This window comes from Marmota monax, unplaced genomic scaffold, assembly GCF_021218885.2.
Source record: "Marmota monax isolate L192 unplaced genomic scaffold, Marmota_monax_Labrador192_F-V1.1 WCK01_AAM20220418_F8-fsc00020, whole genome shotgun sequence".
NCBI lineage: Eukaryota > Metazoa > Chordata > Mammalia > Rodentia > Sciuridae > Marmota > Marmota monax.
Genome location: NW_026692912.1, coordinates 20,952,459 through 20,970,464, shown reverse-complemented (window position 1 = coordinate 20,970,464; position 18,006 = coordinate 20,952,459). Strand labels below are relative to the sequence as shown.

At 44.0% G+C, this 18,006-nt stretch overlaps 1 protein-coding gene across 10 annotated transcripts in view; it reads right to left on the bottom strand.

Moving 5' to 3' along the window:
* Odf2 (outer dense fiber of sperm tails 2) overlaps window positions 1-18,006 on the bottom strand; it is a 40,052-nt gene that overhangs the window by 10,717 nt on the left and 11,329 nt on the right. For 9 of the 10 annotated variants that reach the window (XM_046451430.2, XM_046451431.2, XM_046451426.1 and 6 more), the window contains 9 exons: window positions 14,640-14,810; window positions 13,714-13,874; window positions 12,334-12,463; window positions 11,711-11,842; window positions 3,751-3,822; window positions 2,338-2,409; window positions 2,120-2,236; window positions 1,354-1,539; window positions 837-946 (listed from right to left, as the gene is read on the bottom strand). In XM_046451430.2, coding sequence (XP_046307386.1) covers window positions 837-946; window positions 1,354-1,539; window positions 2,120-2,236; window positions 2,338-2,409; window positions 3,751-3,822; window positions 11,711-11,842; window positions 12,334-12,463; window positions 13,714-13,874; window positions 14,640-14,810 — 1,151 coding nt within the window. The remainder of the gene's footprint in view (window positions 1-836; window positions 947-1,353; window positions 1,540-2,119; window positions 2,237-2,337; window positions 2,410-3,750; window positions 3,823-11,710; window positions 11,843-12,333; window positions 12,464-13,713; window positions 13,875-14,639; window positions 14,811-18,006) is intronic. The other variant, XM_046451427.1, reaches the window with a different exon arrangement.

The following is an 18,006-nucleotide window of genomic DNA, read 5'->3' as shown; positions in this document are numbered from 1 at the left end:
CATTTTATGTGGCAAACTCCTTCTTACCCTTAAAAACTGTCCCCATTAGGACATCTCTTCCTCACTCTCATTTGTACCACTATCCTTCTACCTTAATGATTTCTTTTCTCCCACTAGATGGAGAACTCTGAGGACAGCACTGGGCATAAGGCCCAGCACATGGCAGGTTATCAGCATGTATGTGCGAAGCTAAGCTGTGGCCTCTCCCTGTTACCCATCCTCAGCCCATGGGATTCTGTCTCTTGCAGCCCATCTTCTCCGCTGGAGCAACGGCAGGCAGTACATTTGTCTTCTCATTGCCATAGCCCATAGCTGACATTGAGAATGACTGAGTGCTCACTGTTGACAATTCACAAATAGCAAAAAAGTTGAGTTCAGTCACAACAACCTGAGGCCATTTTTGCCCCTACTCCCATGCCATAGCACGGACCTGCTGACCAGTGGACATTGACAGACAGCTGCTTACCACTAGTAAAACAAGAAAGGGGACACAGGAAACACCTTCTGCTCCATCCCCCAAGAATAGGAAACAAGGAAGTCAGCGTGTCCATGTACCATACTGCAGGTTTGGACCAGACTTGGGCTTCTGGGACCACAGAAGCAAGCCCACCACCCCCTCGGAGTGCTTGCAAGTGGCGTGGGAGTCCAGGGCTGGGCCAGAGCTTGCATGAGCTCCAAACACAGCCTGGCTCAGGGCTGCCCACATCTCGGCCCAGTCAACCCCAACCCAGAGAGATCATGGCATTCCTGTGAGCCTTGACCTCAGGGTGCCTGACTCCTTCCTCCTGTACCCTGAAGTCCTTCAATCAGCCTCCTCTCCTAACACAAAGACGTACTCGTTCAGGACAATAATTTCCAGCTCAAGGTCGCCCTTGTCTTTCACAACCTGGTTGTAGCGGCTCCTCCATGATTCCAGAGTGGATAAAGCTTCAGCAACATAAAGATCCTGGGAACACAGGACAGCGGGCATGTCAGCTTGGGGTCAGCACCAGGCTTCAGGAAGGTGAGGCTGGGGCTCACCTCTCCCCCTGACAACCTGAACCTCATTCTGTCCCCTCTCTCTAGAGCACCAGGAGTGACAGCAGGAGGCTGTGCTGTTCCCAGATGCCCAGCACCACACACATCCTGTCTGTCATCATTCCGACCCACAATGTTGACAGGTCTGAATTGTTCCAGACCCATCTCCTCCTTTTCCCCTCTGAGTCTCCCCAAATTCCCCACCCCAGCCATCCATCTCTCCAGTTCATTCCTTTCCACTACCATCGTCCCTCCATTCAACACCCATCGCTTCTATCTACCCACCCCACCATCCAACCCTCCTGGGGCAGCAAGATGCCAGCCCCAGCCTGCTACCTTGTCGGCAAGTTGCACATGCAGCTGCTCAGCGTACTCCTCACTCTTCTCAGCGCGCTCCTTCTGGGCTCGGATGGCCTTCTTCAAGGTATCTTTGTCTCGATCTCCCTTTTGCTTCAGTTCCTTCAGCTGCTCCATAATTGCCTCCACTTCCGCCTTGTGCTGGTTCCCACTGCGCTCTAAATTCTGGGAGAGGGCAGAAAGGAGAAGAGAAGGAAAGAAGTGAGAAAGGCAGAGGCAGAATAGGAGAGACAGAAAAGGGGCACAAGCAGAAAGAGGAAATAAGGGAGTGGCCATGAATCAGCTGTGCAAGGACTTCAGGCTCTCCTGAAGTAGACCAAAGATATGGTACCTCCAGGTTCCCCATGGCACCTCCTGATTGTCTCAGACCAGCAGGTTTTGATGATAAGACAATCCTTTGGAAGCCTCTTCTCTGAACTCTCAGCCAAGTAGTGAAGAGATACTCCTCACTTAACAGAGATATTGACCTTTAAGAGCAGTTGAGAATATTGCCTTCCCCTAGTGAGTCTGGTGAACTAAGGGACTAGGGAACTAAGTGACAAGTCCAGGGACATGGCACCCAAGCTTGTCACCTCTGGAAAGACCTTCCAAAGCCATGACTTTTGCCATTTTCTAGAATCTCTCTGGAGAATGAGTGCTTTGGCAGCAGCTGTCCCCTAGATCTCTGGGGCACAATTCTACGGTGGGAACTCCTGGACCAGGCCCCTACCTCCTCCTTTGCTACTTGGGGGCAGCTGGTAGGTACCTTGATCTGCATGCACAGGCGACTGTTCTCAGCCTCTTTGCACCGAAGTTGCGCCTGCAGATGCCCACGCATAGACTCCATGGACTTTGAAAGCTCAGATGCAGTCTTTGCTTGAGCCTTTGGAGAGACAGAAAGTGATGAAGCCAGGATCTGTACCTAGTACAGCACCCACTGTGCTACACTGGCTTGTAAAGAGGTGCAGCTGCTGGGGACTGTACCTTCTCACATTGTATTTCCTGGAGGAGCTCTTCTACCTCCTTATCCTTGTCTTGTAGCATTAACAGCAGGCGCTGGGAGAAAATGTACATGGTCACACTCCTGGAATGGTCAAAGAGGACCAGCCCAGGAAGGACAGAGAATTGTGTTGTGCTTTGACACTGGGGCCCGAGGTCCCACATACCACAGAGACCCATGGAAAGCATCTGACATATATACTAATTGGGTTGGGGTTTTTTTGGTATTGTAGAGGATTGAACACAAGGTCTTACACATGCTACGCAAGTGCTCTACTGAGCTACATCCCCATCTCTTTTTTTTGAGGAGGGAGTAGGGAGGTGTTACTGGGGACTGAACTGACGGGCACTCTACAGACTTACATCTCTAACCCTTTTTATTTTTTATTTGGAGTTAGGGTCTCAGCCTACCAAATCTCTAGGATTATAGGTATCTATCACCACACCCATTTTTTTTGTTGTTTGTTTTGAGACAGGTCTTGTTACATTGCTCAGACTGGGGGCTGGGGTTGTAGCTCAGTGGTAGAGTGCTTGCCTAGCACACGTGAGGCATTGGGTTCAAACCTCAGCACCATATAAAAATGAAATAAAACATTATGTCCACTACAACTAAAAAATGAATTTAAAAAAAAAATTGCTCAAACTGGCCTTAAATTTGCTATCCCCTGCCTCAGCCTCCTGAATAGATGGGATTAAAGACATGTACCACACTACACCAGCTATATAGGCATCTAACTTATTTTTTTCTTTTTTCTTTTTGGTGGTTCTGGGGATTGAACCCAGGGCCTCACAACAGTCTAGGCAAATGCTCTACCACTAAATACATCCCTAGCCAATATCTATTTTTTTCTATATCATTTTTTCTTGGCGGGGGAGGTACCAGGGATTGATCTCAGAGGCACTGAGCCACATCCCTAGCCCCATTTTGTATTTTATTTAGGGACAGAGTCTCACTGAGTTGCATAGCACACCTCACTTTTGCTGAGGATGGCTTTGAACTCAGTATTCTCCTGCCACGGCCTCCCAAGCTACTGGGATTACAGGCATGCACCAACTTATTCGGCTCAATATCTATTTTTTGATGGCTTGGAATCCATAATAAAAACAGAAATGTAGGTCTAACAAAACCTAGTGATTTATAAATCACTAGGTTATCCTTATTACCATTCTTCATGTTGGTATCCAGTTTTATAGGTCAAGCTCTCAAGTGATCAACTAGACAAGTCTAGTAGAGCAGCCAGGACAGGGGATGTCAACTCATTTTACAGATAATGAAATCGCCACTCAGAAAAATGCCAGATCAGGAATGCCAAGTTCCTGTGGTCCAGTAGCTCCATGCTTTGGGACCCAGCCCTCTGGTCGCCTGTACCCGTTATGCCGACAGGGGGCAATGGTTACCGCTTTTTCGGAGTCCGCCTCTGCAAGCCTTTTCAGTAGTGCTCCTTGTTGCTCCATTAGTCTCTCGGAATCCTTTAGGGAGGGGCAAGGGGAAAGCCAAGTCAGATCCTACATCCTATTGATTCTTTTCTTTTTCCAAAAACATTTCTAAATTTAGGAGTTAAAAATGATTATTAATACATTCTAAAATAGTGAATGCCAATAAAGTTCAAATTCCCCTGCACCCCCCCTTCAAACCTTACCCCACTATTTTTGTGATGGCTTGGAATCCATAATAATAATAATCAATGAGGGTCTTTCCTGTCCTTTTCTGTGCACTTAAATTTAGCCACAACTAGAGAAATATTATCTTTCTTTAGTCAGGTGGGGGATGGCCTAGTGTATAATTCCATAAAACTAATATGTATTTACGTGTTGCAACCTGATTTTTTCTCTCCAGTACAGGGGATTGAACCCAGGGGTGCTCTACCCCTAAACTACATCTTTACCCCTTTTTAATTTTGAGGCAAGGTCTCGCTTAATTTCCAGGCTGCCCTTTAAATTGCCATCCTCTTGCCACAGCATGCTGTATAGCTAGGATTAAAGGTGTATGCCACTACATCTGGCTGCAATGTAACTTTTGGGGGGGAGAGGAGGGTATTTGTTTCTGGTACCAGTGATTGAACCCAGGAGCATTCATTCAACCACTGAGCCACATCCCTAACCCAATTTTTATTTTATTTTGAGAGAGGGTTTCACCTAAATTGCTAAGGGCCTTGCTAAATTCTGAGGCTGGCTTTGAATTTGTGATTCTCCTGTCTCAGCCTCCCAAGCAGCTGGGATTATAGGCCTGTGCTCTGTGCCAGGCCACAATGTAATATTTTTTTTGTACTGGGGATTGAACCCAGGGGTGCTGAATGACTGAGCCATATTCCTAGCCCTTCTTGTATTTTATTTAGATACAGAGTCTTGCTAAATTGCTGAGGCTGGCTTTCAAATTGCGATCCTCTTAACTTAGGCTCCCATGATTTTTTTAAAGACAGCTTTATTGAGATACAAATTTGCTGCTGGGCATAGTGTCACACCCCTATAATCCCAGTGATTTGGGGGGACTGAAGCAGGAGGATCACAAGTTCAAGGTCAGCCTCAGTAACTTACTGAGGTCCTAAACAATTTAGTGAGACACTGTCTCAATCAAAAAAATAAAAAGGGCTGGGAATATAGATCAGTAGTAAAGCACCCTTGGGTTAAATCTCCAGTACCAAAAAAAAAAAAAGGAAAGAAAATTAAAAGGACTGGGGATATAAGGATATAGCTTAGGGATAAAGCACCCTGGGGTTCAATTCCCAGTACCAAAAATAAATAAATAAATAAATTTGAAGATGATTCTATTCATCCATTTAAAATATCCAACATGGTGACTACAGTTAATAATAGTGAATTGTATGCTTAAAATTTGCTAAGAGAACCGAAGTGTTCTCACCACACAAAATGACTGTGTAAGGTGATCATTAATTAGCTTGATTGTGGTATCATTTTACAATGTACATATATATCAAATCATCTCATTGAACACCTTAAACATATACAAAATATATATGTGTGTGCATTAGAAATTGAATCCAGAGGCATTTAACCCCTAAACCATACTCCTAGACCTTTTTATTATTTATTTAGAGACAGGGTGTCACTAAGTTGCTTAGGGCTTGCTAAATTACTGACACTGGCTTTGAATTCATGATCCTCCTTCCTTCAGGCTCCTGAGTTGTTGGGATTACAAGCATGCGCCATCACACCCGGCTTTACTTACTTTCCAAATATACTTCAACAGGATGTGGGGGGAAAAGGTACACTCATACATTGCTAGTGGGAATGTAAATTGGTACAATTACTTTGGAAAGCAATATGGAGATTCCTCAGAAAACTTAGAATGGAAGCACCATTCAACTCAATCATTCCACTCCTCTGCATATACCCAAAGGACTTAAGATCAGCATATACAGTGATACAGCCACATCAATGTTTATAATACTTATTTTTTAGTTTTTGGCGGACACAACATCTTTGTTTGTATGTGGTGCTGAGGATCGAACCCAGGGCGCACACATGCCAGGTGAGTGTGCTACTGCTTGAGCCACATCCCCAGCCCCACATCAATGTTTATAGAAGCTCAATTCATGATAGCTAAACTATGGAACCAGTCTAGATGCCCTTCAACAGATGAATGGATAAAGAAAATGTGGTATATATACACAATGGAATATTATCCAGCCATAAAGAATGAAATTAAGGCATTTGCCAGTATATAGATAGAACTGGAGAATATCATGCTAAGTGAAATAAGCCAATCCCCAAAAAACAAAAGCCAAATATTCTCTCTGATATATGGATGCCAACACACAATGGGAGGGGGATGGAAGAATAGAAGTTCATTGAATTAGACAGGGTAATGAAGGGAAGGGAGAGAAGATGAGAATAGGAAAGACAGTAGAATGAAATCAGGCATAACTTTCCTATATTCATATATGAATACACAATCAGTGTAACTCCACACCATGTACAACCACAAAAATGGGATGTATACTCCATGGATGTAATAATATATCAAAATGTACTCTACTGGGGCTGGGGTTGTGGCTCAGTGGTAGAGTGCTTGCCTAGCGTGGGTGAGGCACTGAGTTTGGTTCACAACACTGCATATAAATAAATAAATAAAATAAAGGTCAATCAACAACTAAAAAAATTAAAATTAAACAAATAAATAAACAAAAATTCTACTGTCATGTATATCTAAAAAAAACTAATAAAAAAGGACCAGGGCTGCCCAAGCCCTTTGGAGAGCATATCTCACCAAACACACACACAGACACACAGACACAGACACACAGACACACAAACACAAATAAAAAACCTTAACAATCACTGAGTTGCTTAATGCCTTGGTTTTGCTGAGGCTGGCTTTGAACTCATGATCCTTCTGCCTCAGCCTCCTGAGAGCTGGGATTACAGCCATGCACCACTGTGCCTGGCTCACTTACATTTGATACTCTCAAAATATTATACAAACATCGCCCATATCAGAAGGGTGGGAGGGAAAGAGAGGGCAGGGGATTAGCAAGAACAGTGGAATGTGATGGACATCATTATCCAAAGTACATGTAATGAAGACTCAAATTGGCCAACATACTTTATATACAGAGGTATGAAAAAGTGTGGTATATATGTGTAATAAGAATTGCAATGCAAAAAAAAAAAGTACATGTATAATGGCATGAATTGGCATGAACGTACTTTATATACAAAGATATGAAAAACTGTGCTCTATAAGTGTAATAAGAATTGTTATGCATTCCGCTGTCATGTATTTAAAAAAGTGTAAAAAAGGGGCTGGGGATGTGGCTCAAGTGGTAGCGCGCTCGCCTGACATGCGTGCGGCCTGGGTTCGATCCTCAGCACCACATACCAACAAAGATGTTGTGTCTGCTGATAACTAATAAATATTTTTAAAAAATTCTCTCTCTCTAAAAAAAAAAAATGTTAAAAAAGTGTGTAAAAAAAAAAAACATCACCCATATCTAGTTCTGCTTTTATCACCCCACAAAGAAACCCTGTACTATTAAGCCCTAGCCCCTGGGAACCATTATAACCTGCTTTCTGCCTTTCATCTGTCCTTGAATTTTTAACTTCTCTGTCTCTGTCGTTGCTTCTTTTTCTGTGTGTGTGGAGTTGGGAGGGGGACATACCAGGAATCGAAGCCAGTGCCTTAGGTTCCCTTAGCAAGTGCTCTACCACTGGGCTACACCCCCAGCTCCCTATCTTTTTCTGAGATGAGGTTTCACAGCATTGCTCAGGTCAGCCTCGAACTAACAATCCTCTTGCTTCAGCTTCCTGCATCGTTGGGATACCACTATACCTGCCCATTCTCAGCCTTTTTATTTTATTTTGAGATAGGATCTCACTAAGTTGACAAGGGTGGCTTCGAACCTGTGATTCTCCTGCCTCAGTCTCCTAAATTGCTGGGATTATAGGTATGCGCAACTGCACCTGGCTGCATTTTTAACTTCTGTTCACAGTCTGGGCAATAAGGCTGCTCCTATGTTTAGTAACACTGTGACAATGAACATCATTAAGCGTCTTTAGGAGCTTCTCCATGGTTGGCAGAGTCAGAAGGTCTGGGATTTGTGGCTGAAATGCCCCACAAAATGCCTGCACCAACTTATAGTCAGGCTGTGAGCATCCTGGCTTCCCCACATGCAGCAGCCCCAGACTGTAACCAAGGTCTTTGCCAACACCATACCTGTTTGAATTTGCTTATTTCTAATTACCAGCAAGTCTCAGCATCTTCTCATATGCCTATTAGGCATCGGATTTCCTCTGCCCTCAATTGCCCACTCTCACCCTTGCCCATCTTTTCTCTGGATGAATTTGTGTGTGTCTCTATTCTTTCCTGGCACCTAAACCAAGTATCCCCTTGAAGGGGATTTGCCTCTTTTCTCCCTCAGTCCCACAGTTCCACTTCACAAGCCAAGAGAAAAAAAGGGCTCTCTGGTTCCCAATTTCCTGAGGATCTAGAAGGCAGAGGATAGCACTGAGTTTCTCTAGCAACAAGAAGAGACAAGAGAACACAGACAAAAGCCTTGGCCAGGGACCCAGAGCCTGAAGCTGCTGTCCCTGCCCTCTAGGCAGCTAGAGGGACACTAAAAGAGTTACCAACTCTCCTGCAACCCTGTGTGCACAGACTCACTGAAGTACTCCACCCTAAGAGGCACCATCGTCACTACCTCAGACGAGGAGGCAGAGAGTGGAAGAAATGAAGGCAAGTTGGCCAAGGTCACCTAGCTGGAAATGGCAGAGCTGAACCCTGAGGCTGACTTGGACTCCAGAGCTAGAGCAGCTCCCCAACACAATGAGCACTCCCTAGTAAACCCGAGATAGGGTGAGGGCTTGGGGAATGGAGAGATTGTATTATAGAATCCAAGTAGGCACAAGGACATGAGCCTGGACAGAATAGGGAACATGTTTTGCTGGGTGGAAATTTAAACTAATTGACACTTCTTCAATTGGCAATGGACTCCGGGGTAATAGAGGTTAAGAAGTCAAAAAAGGAGAAAAGGATTAAGAAGTTTTCTGTAGGAACCAGTCCAGACAAATGCAGCAGCACCAGTATGCCCCAGCAAAGATACACATCCCCATCCACACATCCACATAACTCTCACACAAAGATTATGTGCCCATTTTATAGGTTTGAAAACTAAGGCCCAGAGAGGTACTAAGAATCACCTGTCTGAGCTTACTGAGCCAATAAAACAGGTAGAACTATTTTAGAACTATTTAGAACTAATTTGGTCCTAACTAGAAATTCTCCAGTAAACCAAGATAGTGTACATGAACATTATTTTTGATAGCAAACAACTGAAAATATAAGTGTCCATCTTCAAAAGAAGGGACTGGACACAGTGGCACACACCTGTAATTCCAGCAGCTCGAGAGGCTGAGCAGGAGGATCCACAAGTTCAAAGCCAGCCTCTGCAACTTATTAGCAAAGTCCTAAGCAACTTAGTGAGAGTCTGCCACAAAATAAAAACTAAAAAAGGGCTGGGGGATATGGCTCAGTGGTTAAGTGCCTCTGGGATCAACCCCTGGTATTAAAAAAAAGAAGAAGAAGAAGAAGAAGGGATAAATAAACTGTGGTAGAGTTGTAAAACTGAATATAGCAGTGAAGATTCATAACATTAGGACTCAGGATATAAATGATCTCATAAAATTATTGTTGAGTAAACAAAACAAACTCAAAAGAACACATATGCAACAATATCATTTACATTGTTATAAAATATGCTAAATAACAGGTTGCTTTGGGATACACATATGAGTAAAAACTATCAAATTCAAGATCAAGGTTCCCCCTAAGGAGAGGGAGATAAGATTATCACAAAAGGAGACAAAAAGGAATCTGACCATGTGGACAAGGTTTTATTTTGAAAATAAGGCAGTATCCCACTTTATATTAGTTATTTTATATATTAACTTAAAAAAGAAAGTTTGACAATGTTAAAAAGGAAGGAAGAAAGAAAACAAGCTAAAGAAATGTCATTTCAGGGGCTGGGGTTGTAGCTCAGCAGTAGCGCGCTTTCCTAGCACATGTGAGTCTCTGGGTTTGATCCTCAGCACCACATAAATAAATAAAATAAAGGTACTGTATCCATCTACAACTTCAAAAAAAGAAAAAAAGAAATGTCATTTCATTAGCACTGGTATTTTGAGACCCTTGGCATCCTTCCCTTTGAATCAAACGGGAAGACAACTACTTATTCTAGCAGTCTTTTGAGAAATGTTTGCTGGGCTGAGGGTATAGAAGTAGAAGATCTACGCCCATTTCATAGGCTATTTCCATTTATGCTTGCCTAGTACTCGCAAGGCCCTGGGTTTAATCCCTAGCATGCAAAAAAAGAAAAGAAAAAAGAATAAATGCTAAAATATTCACAATAGCCAAGATCTGGAATCTATCTAAATATCTATCAATGGTTGAATGGATAAGGTAAATGTGTATACAATGGAATACTAACTAGCCTTAAAAAATAAATAAATAAAGGAAATCCTGACACTTCTGACAACATGGACAAACCCAGAGGACATTAAATGAAATAAACCAGGCACAGAAAGACAAATACTACATGATCTCACTTATGAATGGAATCTCAGAAAGGCAAATTTACAGAAGCAGAGAGAAGAAAAGTGATGGCCATGGGCTTGAGTGGGGACTAGGAGAGAGACTGTGCAAAAGATACAAAATTCAGTTAAGTGGAATAAGTTCAAGAGCTCTATTATACAACATAGTAATTAGTAACGATGGGTTGCATGCTAGAAAATTGCTAAGACTAGATTTAAGTGCTCTCACCACAAATAAATGGTAACACATGTTAATTAGCTTGATTTAGCCCTTTCACAATGTACACCTATTTCAAAATATCACATTGTATGTTATTAATACATACAATTTTATTCATGAATTTAGAAAATGAGACAGCCCAGTGTAAAGCACTTGCCCAGCATGCTCAAAGCCCTGGGTTAGACTCCTACAACCTGCCTCCCACACACACCAAAATGAGTTTCAGAGGACATCTCTCTGAAAACAGTGACACCACCCAATGTGTGGCCACCAGTCATTAGTTATACTGCTACTTAACAAAAAAATGCAGATCTGGCTTTCTTTCCTCTGCCCCATGACCCCTGCAATGAAACAACTCATCATCATCTTTCTGAATTTCAAGAACTATGCTCCTGGCCTGGCTTCAACAGCAGCCATAGTGGCACCTGCCTATAGGGCATCAAGAACTTCACACAATTTCATTAGATCTCTCCCAGGCCCTGTCAGCTCCTTGTTTTTTCTTGGGGGGTGGGGTGGGGGGAATTGAACTCAGGTCTTGGCACTTGCTAGCCAAGCCCTCTACCATTGAGCTATATTACTAGCCCTTTTACAATTTTGAGATAGGATCTCACTAAGTTAACCAGGCTGGCCTCAAATTTGTGATCCTCATGCCTCAGCCTCCCAAGGAGTTGGGAATACAGGTGTATGCCACTGTGCCATGTTTCTGCTTTTTTATTTTGCCATTCTGGAGATAGAACCTAGGATCTTGAGCACAGAAAGCAAGTACTCTACCACTGATCTATATCCCAGCCCTGTAGTATCTTTATTTTTTTTGCTCTTTTAGTATTGGGAATTTAATCAAGAAGCATTTAACTACTTAGCCATATTCCCAGCCCTTTTGATTTGATTTGATTTTTTTATTTTGAGACAGGGTCTCACTAAGTTGCTGAGGTTATCCTTAAACCTGCAATCCTCCTGCTGAGCTTCCTGAGCTCCTGGGATTACAGGCATGTGCCACCACACCTGGCCAGTAGAATCTTCTTTTTATAGTAGTATCCTCTTGGGAAGCCAGGCAGGTGGTGCTAATGGGTGCAGCAGACGCCAGGAGCTCACCTCTTTGCAGTGCTGTTCCCTCAGCAGGTCTCGGAGGGTGCGGTTGGTCTCCTCGAACGTGCTCAGCTTCTGCAGGAGCAGTTCCTTCTGCCTCGTTAGGGTGTTGATGTCCGTGCAGGTCATTTGTTTCTCCTGGAAGAAAGCACATCTTACACAGTGCAGGAGAAGGGACTCTAGAGGTGCCGGCACCAAGAAGCCCAGGCAAGAGAATCTTGGCCAAGGGGATCAAGGGCAGGCTTACTGGATGAGGCAGGCCTGCGGAGGCAAGAGGTGTAGTAGACCTCAGTGTGGGTAAGTGTGGTGAGGGCGGGCTTCGCAGAGGAGACAAGGGAGGATGACGACACCTGGTGGCTGACACTTGCAGGAATCAACAGCATGCCTTGACTCACTGTGATCCCAGGCAACCCATGATGAGATCTCCTCAGAGGCCCTAGCCACCAGAGGTCATCTTCCAGGGTCAAGGCCCAGGAAGTGAGAGTAGGGGGTGGGGGCAGGGGAGTTAAGTGTACCCTTCCCCCATCCTGGAGATGTCATAAAGTCAGTCTGATGACTACGTAAAGCCCCAACCCCAGCCTGGCCCCCACCCACTGGGCCCAGACCCAGACCTTGTGCCTGCCACCTACTGTCTTCAGTTTCCCGATGGTATCCTTCAGGGCCATGACTTGCTTAGCGGCGGCAGCTCCATCCATTTCAGCCTCGACCAGCTTGGACATGAGGCACTCCTTCTCCTGCTGGAGGTGTTTCTTCTGAAGCCTGGGGCCAGAAAGGCAGGGTTTGGTGAGCCCTTGCAGGCCCTGCCTGCCCAGAGCTCTGAGACCCGCCTCACAATGCACTGTGAGGCTCCCCTCCTGCCAAGAAAGAATGGGGGAGGGGACAGGGGTGGCCCTTCTGGCACCAATGGCTTTCCAGAAAGATGAGGGCCAGGATTCACATCTGCCTGAGCACCAGACACACTCTCCAACACCAGGGAACATTATGGCCAGCCACCATAGTTGCCACTGCCATGGCTTCCTAACCATCATCTTCAGAGCTGTGTTTTTTCTTTTTTTTTCCAGTATTGGGGGTTGAATCCAGGGGTACTCTACAACTGAGCAACATGCCCTTTTTAATTTTTTGAGATAGGATCTCACCGAGTTGCTAAGGCTGGCCTGGAACTTTCAATCCTGCTGCTTCAGGATTTGCTGGGATGACAGTTGTGGCCACTATGCCTGGCAGTATCTGCTTTGAGCTCTCTCCCATCCACCCTCCACACCAGAACAGAGCCTGGTCACAAAATTACCCTGCTTTTATTTTATTTTTTTAGTATTAAAAATATTTTTTATTGACTGAAGCTGATCAGTTCTCTTAGAAGGGACCCAGAGCACACATATTCTTTAAAAAATAAAATTACTTAACAATTTAAAATGGAAGTGTTTTAGTCTTTAATATAAAAAAAATTTCATGAAACTTGGTCTTCCAGCAAGCTTTTGAGTTACAAACCCAGACAAGACAGGGGCTCTGCTGGCTTAGGACAGACGGTTACCCTGCTTTTAAAACCTTTCCAAGGCTCCCAAAGTAATCCCAAATGTTTCAAAGTAATCCCAAATGCCTTACAGTGGCCACTAAGTATGGGCCCCTGCCATCCCAGTGGCATCCCTTGCCCTCCACCCACCATGTCTGGCCTGCTTTCCATCTCACAGGGGTAAATGGCTCCTTCCATGAGATATTTCCATCATCTACTTTCCTTCCCCATTCCTACCTGAATAAATTAACCCCCTAGTAGGACTCCTCTTCCAGATCATTTTTTCAAGGAGTTCCCTGAATATAGAGTCTCTCTGTTGGGCCCTCCTTTTCCTCACAGTATGAATCACAAGTGGTCAGCTCTGACTGTTGAACAGGCTCCAACACAAGTACAGCACCCGAGCCCACTGCCTCCTGTTGAGTACCTCTCACTCCCAGGGTTTGGGGCACCTGGAAGGAAGAAGTCACTCCCTTGGGGTAGGGCAGAGCGGGTGTCACCTTACATGGTGAAGTCCTTCTCCTCCTTGATGCGTTCAATGTTGTGTCTGAGCACTGTGTTCTCATGCTCTGTCTCCGCTAGTTCGTGGGCCACCTCTTCTAATTCTTCTTTCCGTTCCTCCAGGAACCTTTTTGCCATCTGGCGCTCACCCTTCTGCATCTTGACCTGTGCAGGGGTACACAGGCAGGGGCCACTGAGGACAGGCTCTCTCTTGATACCACATTGCTAGGCCCAAACTAATGCCTCTCTAGTTAAGAGCACATGGATGCGGTATGGGGGTCTCATGGGATTTAGAGAGCAGTCAATGAATTATCACAAACTCTCCCAGAAGATGCTATTCCTCTCATTTTGTGGATGAGGAAACTGAGTGACCTGCTGGTTGGGGATGGAGTTAGGTTGCAATAGTGGTTCAGTTGGCGTAATACAGAGGACAGACGTCACAAAAAGGCCATTGCACAGTAGGCTACAGGGGCAAGCAGGCCTGTTGCCAAGCAGCCAGCCCTAGGTTCTCTGGGAAGGTCCCTGGACCATGAGCATAGAGTTGAACCTGAACACAGGTCAAGTCAGCAGCCAGGACCTGGCTTCCAATATCAGCCCCACCAACTTCCTGGATAGGGACCTTAGACATTCAGAGTTCTGTTTCCCCAGGGACAGCTCTGCAAACTTCCTTTGTCTCCCTGGGCCTTTTCTTTTTTCAACTTTACAGGCTGTCCACATTAAGCATTACACAAGCTAAGTGCTCCACAAAGCCATTTTGTGGGAATCCAGGTGGACCCACAACTCCTCCTCAGGTGGAGCCTTGTGACATCCAGGACAGTGTTACTGAGGGTAAGAGGCCTATTAAGAGGCAGCTTGAGTAGCCAAGTCCACTAGTAACCAGCCTGGGCTGCCTCCACAGTCCTAGGGGCACTAGCTGTCCTACTCCCTCACCTCAGACTTGAGGCAACCAACCGCGTTCATTAGACTGTCAATCTTCTTATCATAGTGGTTCATTTTACAGTTTCCCGAGTCGTCATCTTCGGTAGAGAGATCACTTAAGCGCATCACTGAGACCAGCTTTTCTGAAGATGGAGGTGTGATCTCCAGGCAATGAGGTGGAGTCTAATGTCAAGGAGGAGAGACGCGTGAGCTCCCAAGTCCAAACCTCAGCAGCATTTCCAGCGCAGCTATTTGTTCACTGGAGATTTGTCAACTGCTGAAGCAGGAAGATCTAAAACAGCTCTAAGCCAGCCCCCAGGGTCCTGCCTTAGAAGACCACCACTCCACACTTTCCCCATGGAACATTACCCACCCACTTCTAAAAGTTCTTTTCAAAGAATGTCTAACATCAAAAGAAACAGCTTAGGTTAGAATGTTAAGTTTAAGACAAAGAAATTCAGGTGTGTTTGGCACATGTTTGTAATGCTAGCTACTCAGGAGGCGGGGGCAGAGGACTGTTTGAGGCCAGCCTGGGCAACAGAGAGAGACCCAGTCTTAAAAGAGAAAAGAGATATGGTTATATTTAAAGTATTTTCCCGATGTGACAAATACTTTAAAAAAATATAACATAGCCAGGAAAGTTATCACATATCTACAAATCCAGCTACTCAGAAGGCTGAGCATCACAAGTCTGAAGCTAGTTTGGGCAATTTAGCAAGATCTTGTCACAAAATAAAATTGAAAAAAGAATTGGGGATGTAGTTCAGCGGTAGAGCACTTGCCTAGCTTGTGTGAAGCCCTGGGTTCAATACCCAATACTGAAAAAAAAAAAAAAAAATCAGTATAAAAAGTGTTTTAAGAAAATACATGTACACCTCAGAAAAGCCAATGCAAAGCTGTATGACACTTTGCTTTTAGGACTCTGGAAAGAAAAATATAATCTGGTGGTCAGGTTTTTCATGGGTTTTTAACCCTGAATTTTACTCTCTCAATCTATAAATTTATTCTGATGTATTATATCATTTCTCAATATTTATACAATTACACTGAGATGGCAAACCTAATGTGCCAACCTCCAGGGGGAAATGATGACCATCAGGAATAAAAAGAAGTTCAATAAGATGTAATTGTGACATGAGTACTCCTATTGAGTATAATTAATAAAGAGCATGTGCTTCTATTTCTTTTTTATCTTTTCTTTGTGGTGCTGGGGATTGAACCTGGGGCTTTGTGCATGCAAGGATTGAACCTAGGGCCTTGTGCATGCAAGGCAAGCACTCTACCAACTGAGCTATATCCCCACAGTCCTTGTGCTTCTATTTCTGGGGAGTTATTAACAATACTAAATTAAGACTGATGGGGGCTGGGGTTGTGGATCAGTGGTAGAGTGATCACCTACCACATGCGAGGCCTTGGGTTCGATCCTCAGCACCACATATAAATAAATAAATAAATAAATAAAGGTATTGTGTTGTCCAACTACAACTAAAAAAATAAATATTAAAAAAAAAAAGGAGGGGTGCTGGGGATGTGGCTCAAGCGGTAGCGCGCTCGCCTGGCATGTGTGCGGCCTGGGTTCAATCCTCAGCACCACATACAAAACAAAGATGTTGTGTCCACCAAGAACTAAAAAATAAATATTAAAATTCTCTCTTTCCCTCTCTCTCTTTAAAAAAAAAAAAAAAAAAAAAAAAGACTGAGCTGGGCATGGTGGTGCTCACCTGTAATCCCAGTGGCTCAGGAGACTGAGGCAGGAGGATCATGAGTTCAAGGTCAGTCTCAGCTATTTAGGCCCTAAGCAATTCAACAAGACCCTGTCTCTAAATAAAATATAAAAAAGGAATGGCGGTGGATGTGGCTCAGTGTTAGTTAAGTGCCCCTGGTTTCGATCCCTGATACCAAAAAAAAGGAGAACACTAGGACTGAGCCAGGACCTGTAGCACATGCCTATAAACATAGGAACTAGAGAAGCTGAGGAAAGAGGATCTTTTTTTTTTTTTTTAATATTTATTTTTTAGTTTTCGGCAGACACAACATCTTTGTTTGTATGTGGTGCTGAGGATCAAACCCGGGCCGCACGCATGCTACGCAAGCGCGCTACCACTTGAGCCACATCCCCAGCCCCACAAGAGGATCTTTTAAGTTCAAGGCCAGCTCCAGCAATTTACTGAGACCTCACCAACATACCAAGACCCTATCTCAAATAAAAATAAAAGGGCTGGGATTGTGGCTCAGCGGTAGACCGTTTGCCTAGCATGTGCAAGGCCCTGGGTTCAATCCTCAGCACCACATAAAAATAAATAAAATAAAGGTATTGTGTCTAACTACAACTAAAAAATAAATAAATAAATAAATAAAAAGGACTGAGGCCAGGCAAGGTGGCTCATGCCTGAAAGCCCAGTGGTTCGAGAGGCTAAGGCAGAAGGCTCACAAATTCAAACCAGCCTCAGCAAAAGGTGCTAAGCAACTCAGTGAGATCCTGTCTAAATAAAATACAAAATGGGGCTGGGGATGTGGTTTAGTGGTCGAGTGTCCCTGAGTTCAATCTCCAGTACCAAAACAAAACAGGACTGGGGATGTAGCTCAGTGGTAAAACACCCCTGGGTTCAACCCCCAGTATTTCCCCCACCAAAAAAAAAGAATACCAAGACTGAAATGGGTATAGCGGTTCTCGCATGTAATCCTGGCTGCTCAGGAGACTATGGCAGGAGGATTGCAAATCTTATGGCAGCTTGGGCAATTTAGCAAGACCCTGCATCAAAAAAAAATTTTTTTGTGGTCTTAGTCATGTATCCTTTTTTTTTTTTTTTTTAAAGAGAGAATTTTTTAATATTTATTTTTTAGTTTTCGGCGGACACAACATCTTTGTATGTGGTGCTGAGGATCGAACCCGGGCCGCACGCATGCCAGGCGAGCGCGCTACCACTTGAGCCACATCCCCAGCCCCTTAATCATGTATCCTTGATATGATCTTATATAAATGTTAAAAGCGATATTCACATTATTCAGAAATTTTAAATTTGTTCTTAATCAAAGTAACATATGCATATAGTTTTTAAACTCCGATGATGGTGGGACTTTCAGATATATATCAAAATTTTTAAAAAAGGCTGGGGATGTAACTCAGAGGTACAGTACTTGCCTAGCATTGCAAGAGGCCAAGTTCAATCCCCAATACTGAAGGGGGAAAAAAAAAGAATACTGAGATTATGCCTGGAGTTCCAGCTAGTCAGGAGGCTGAGGCAGGAGGATAGTATGAGGTTAAGACTTTAAAGGCCAGTCTGGAAAACATAACTACATCCCTTCTCAAAACAACAACAACAAAAAAAAAAAATACTGAGTTTCTTAACTGTTTTCAAACAACTTTTACAAATATTAT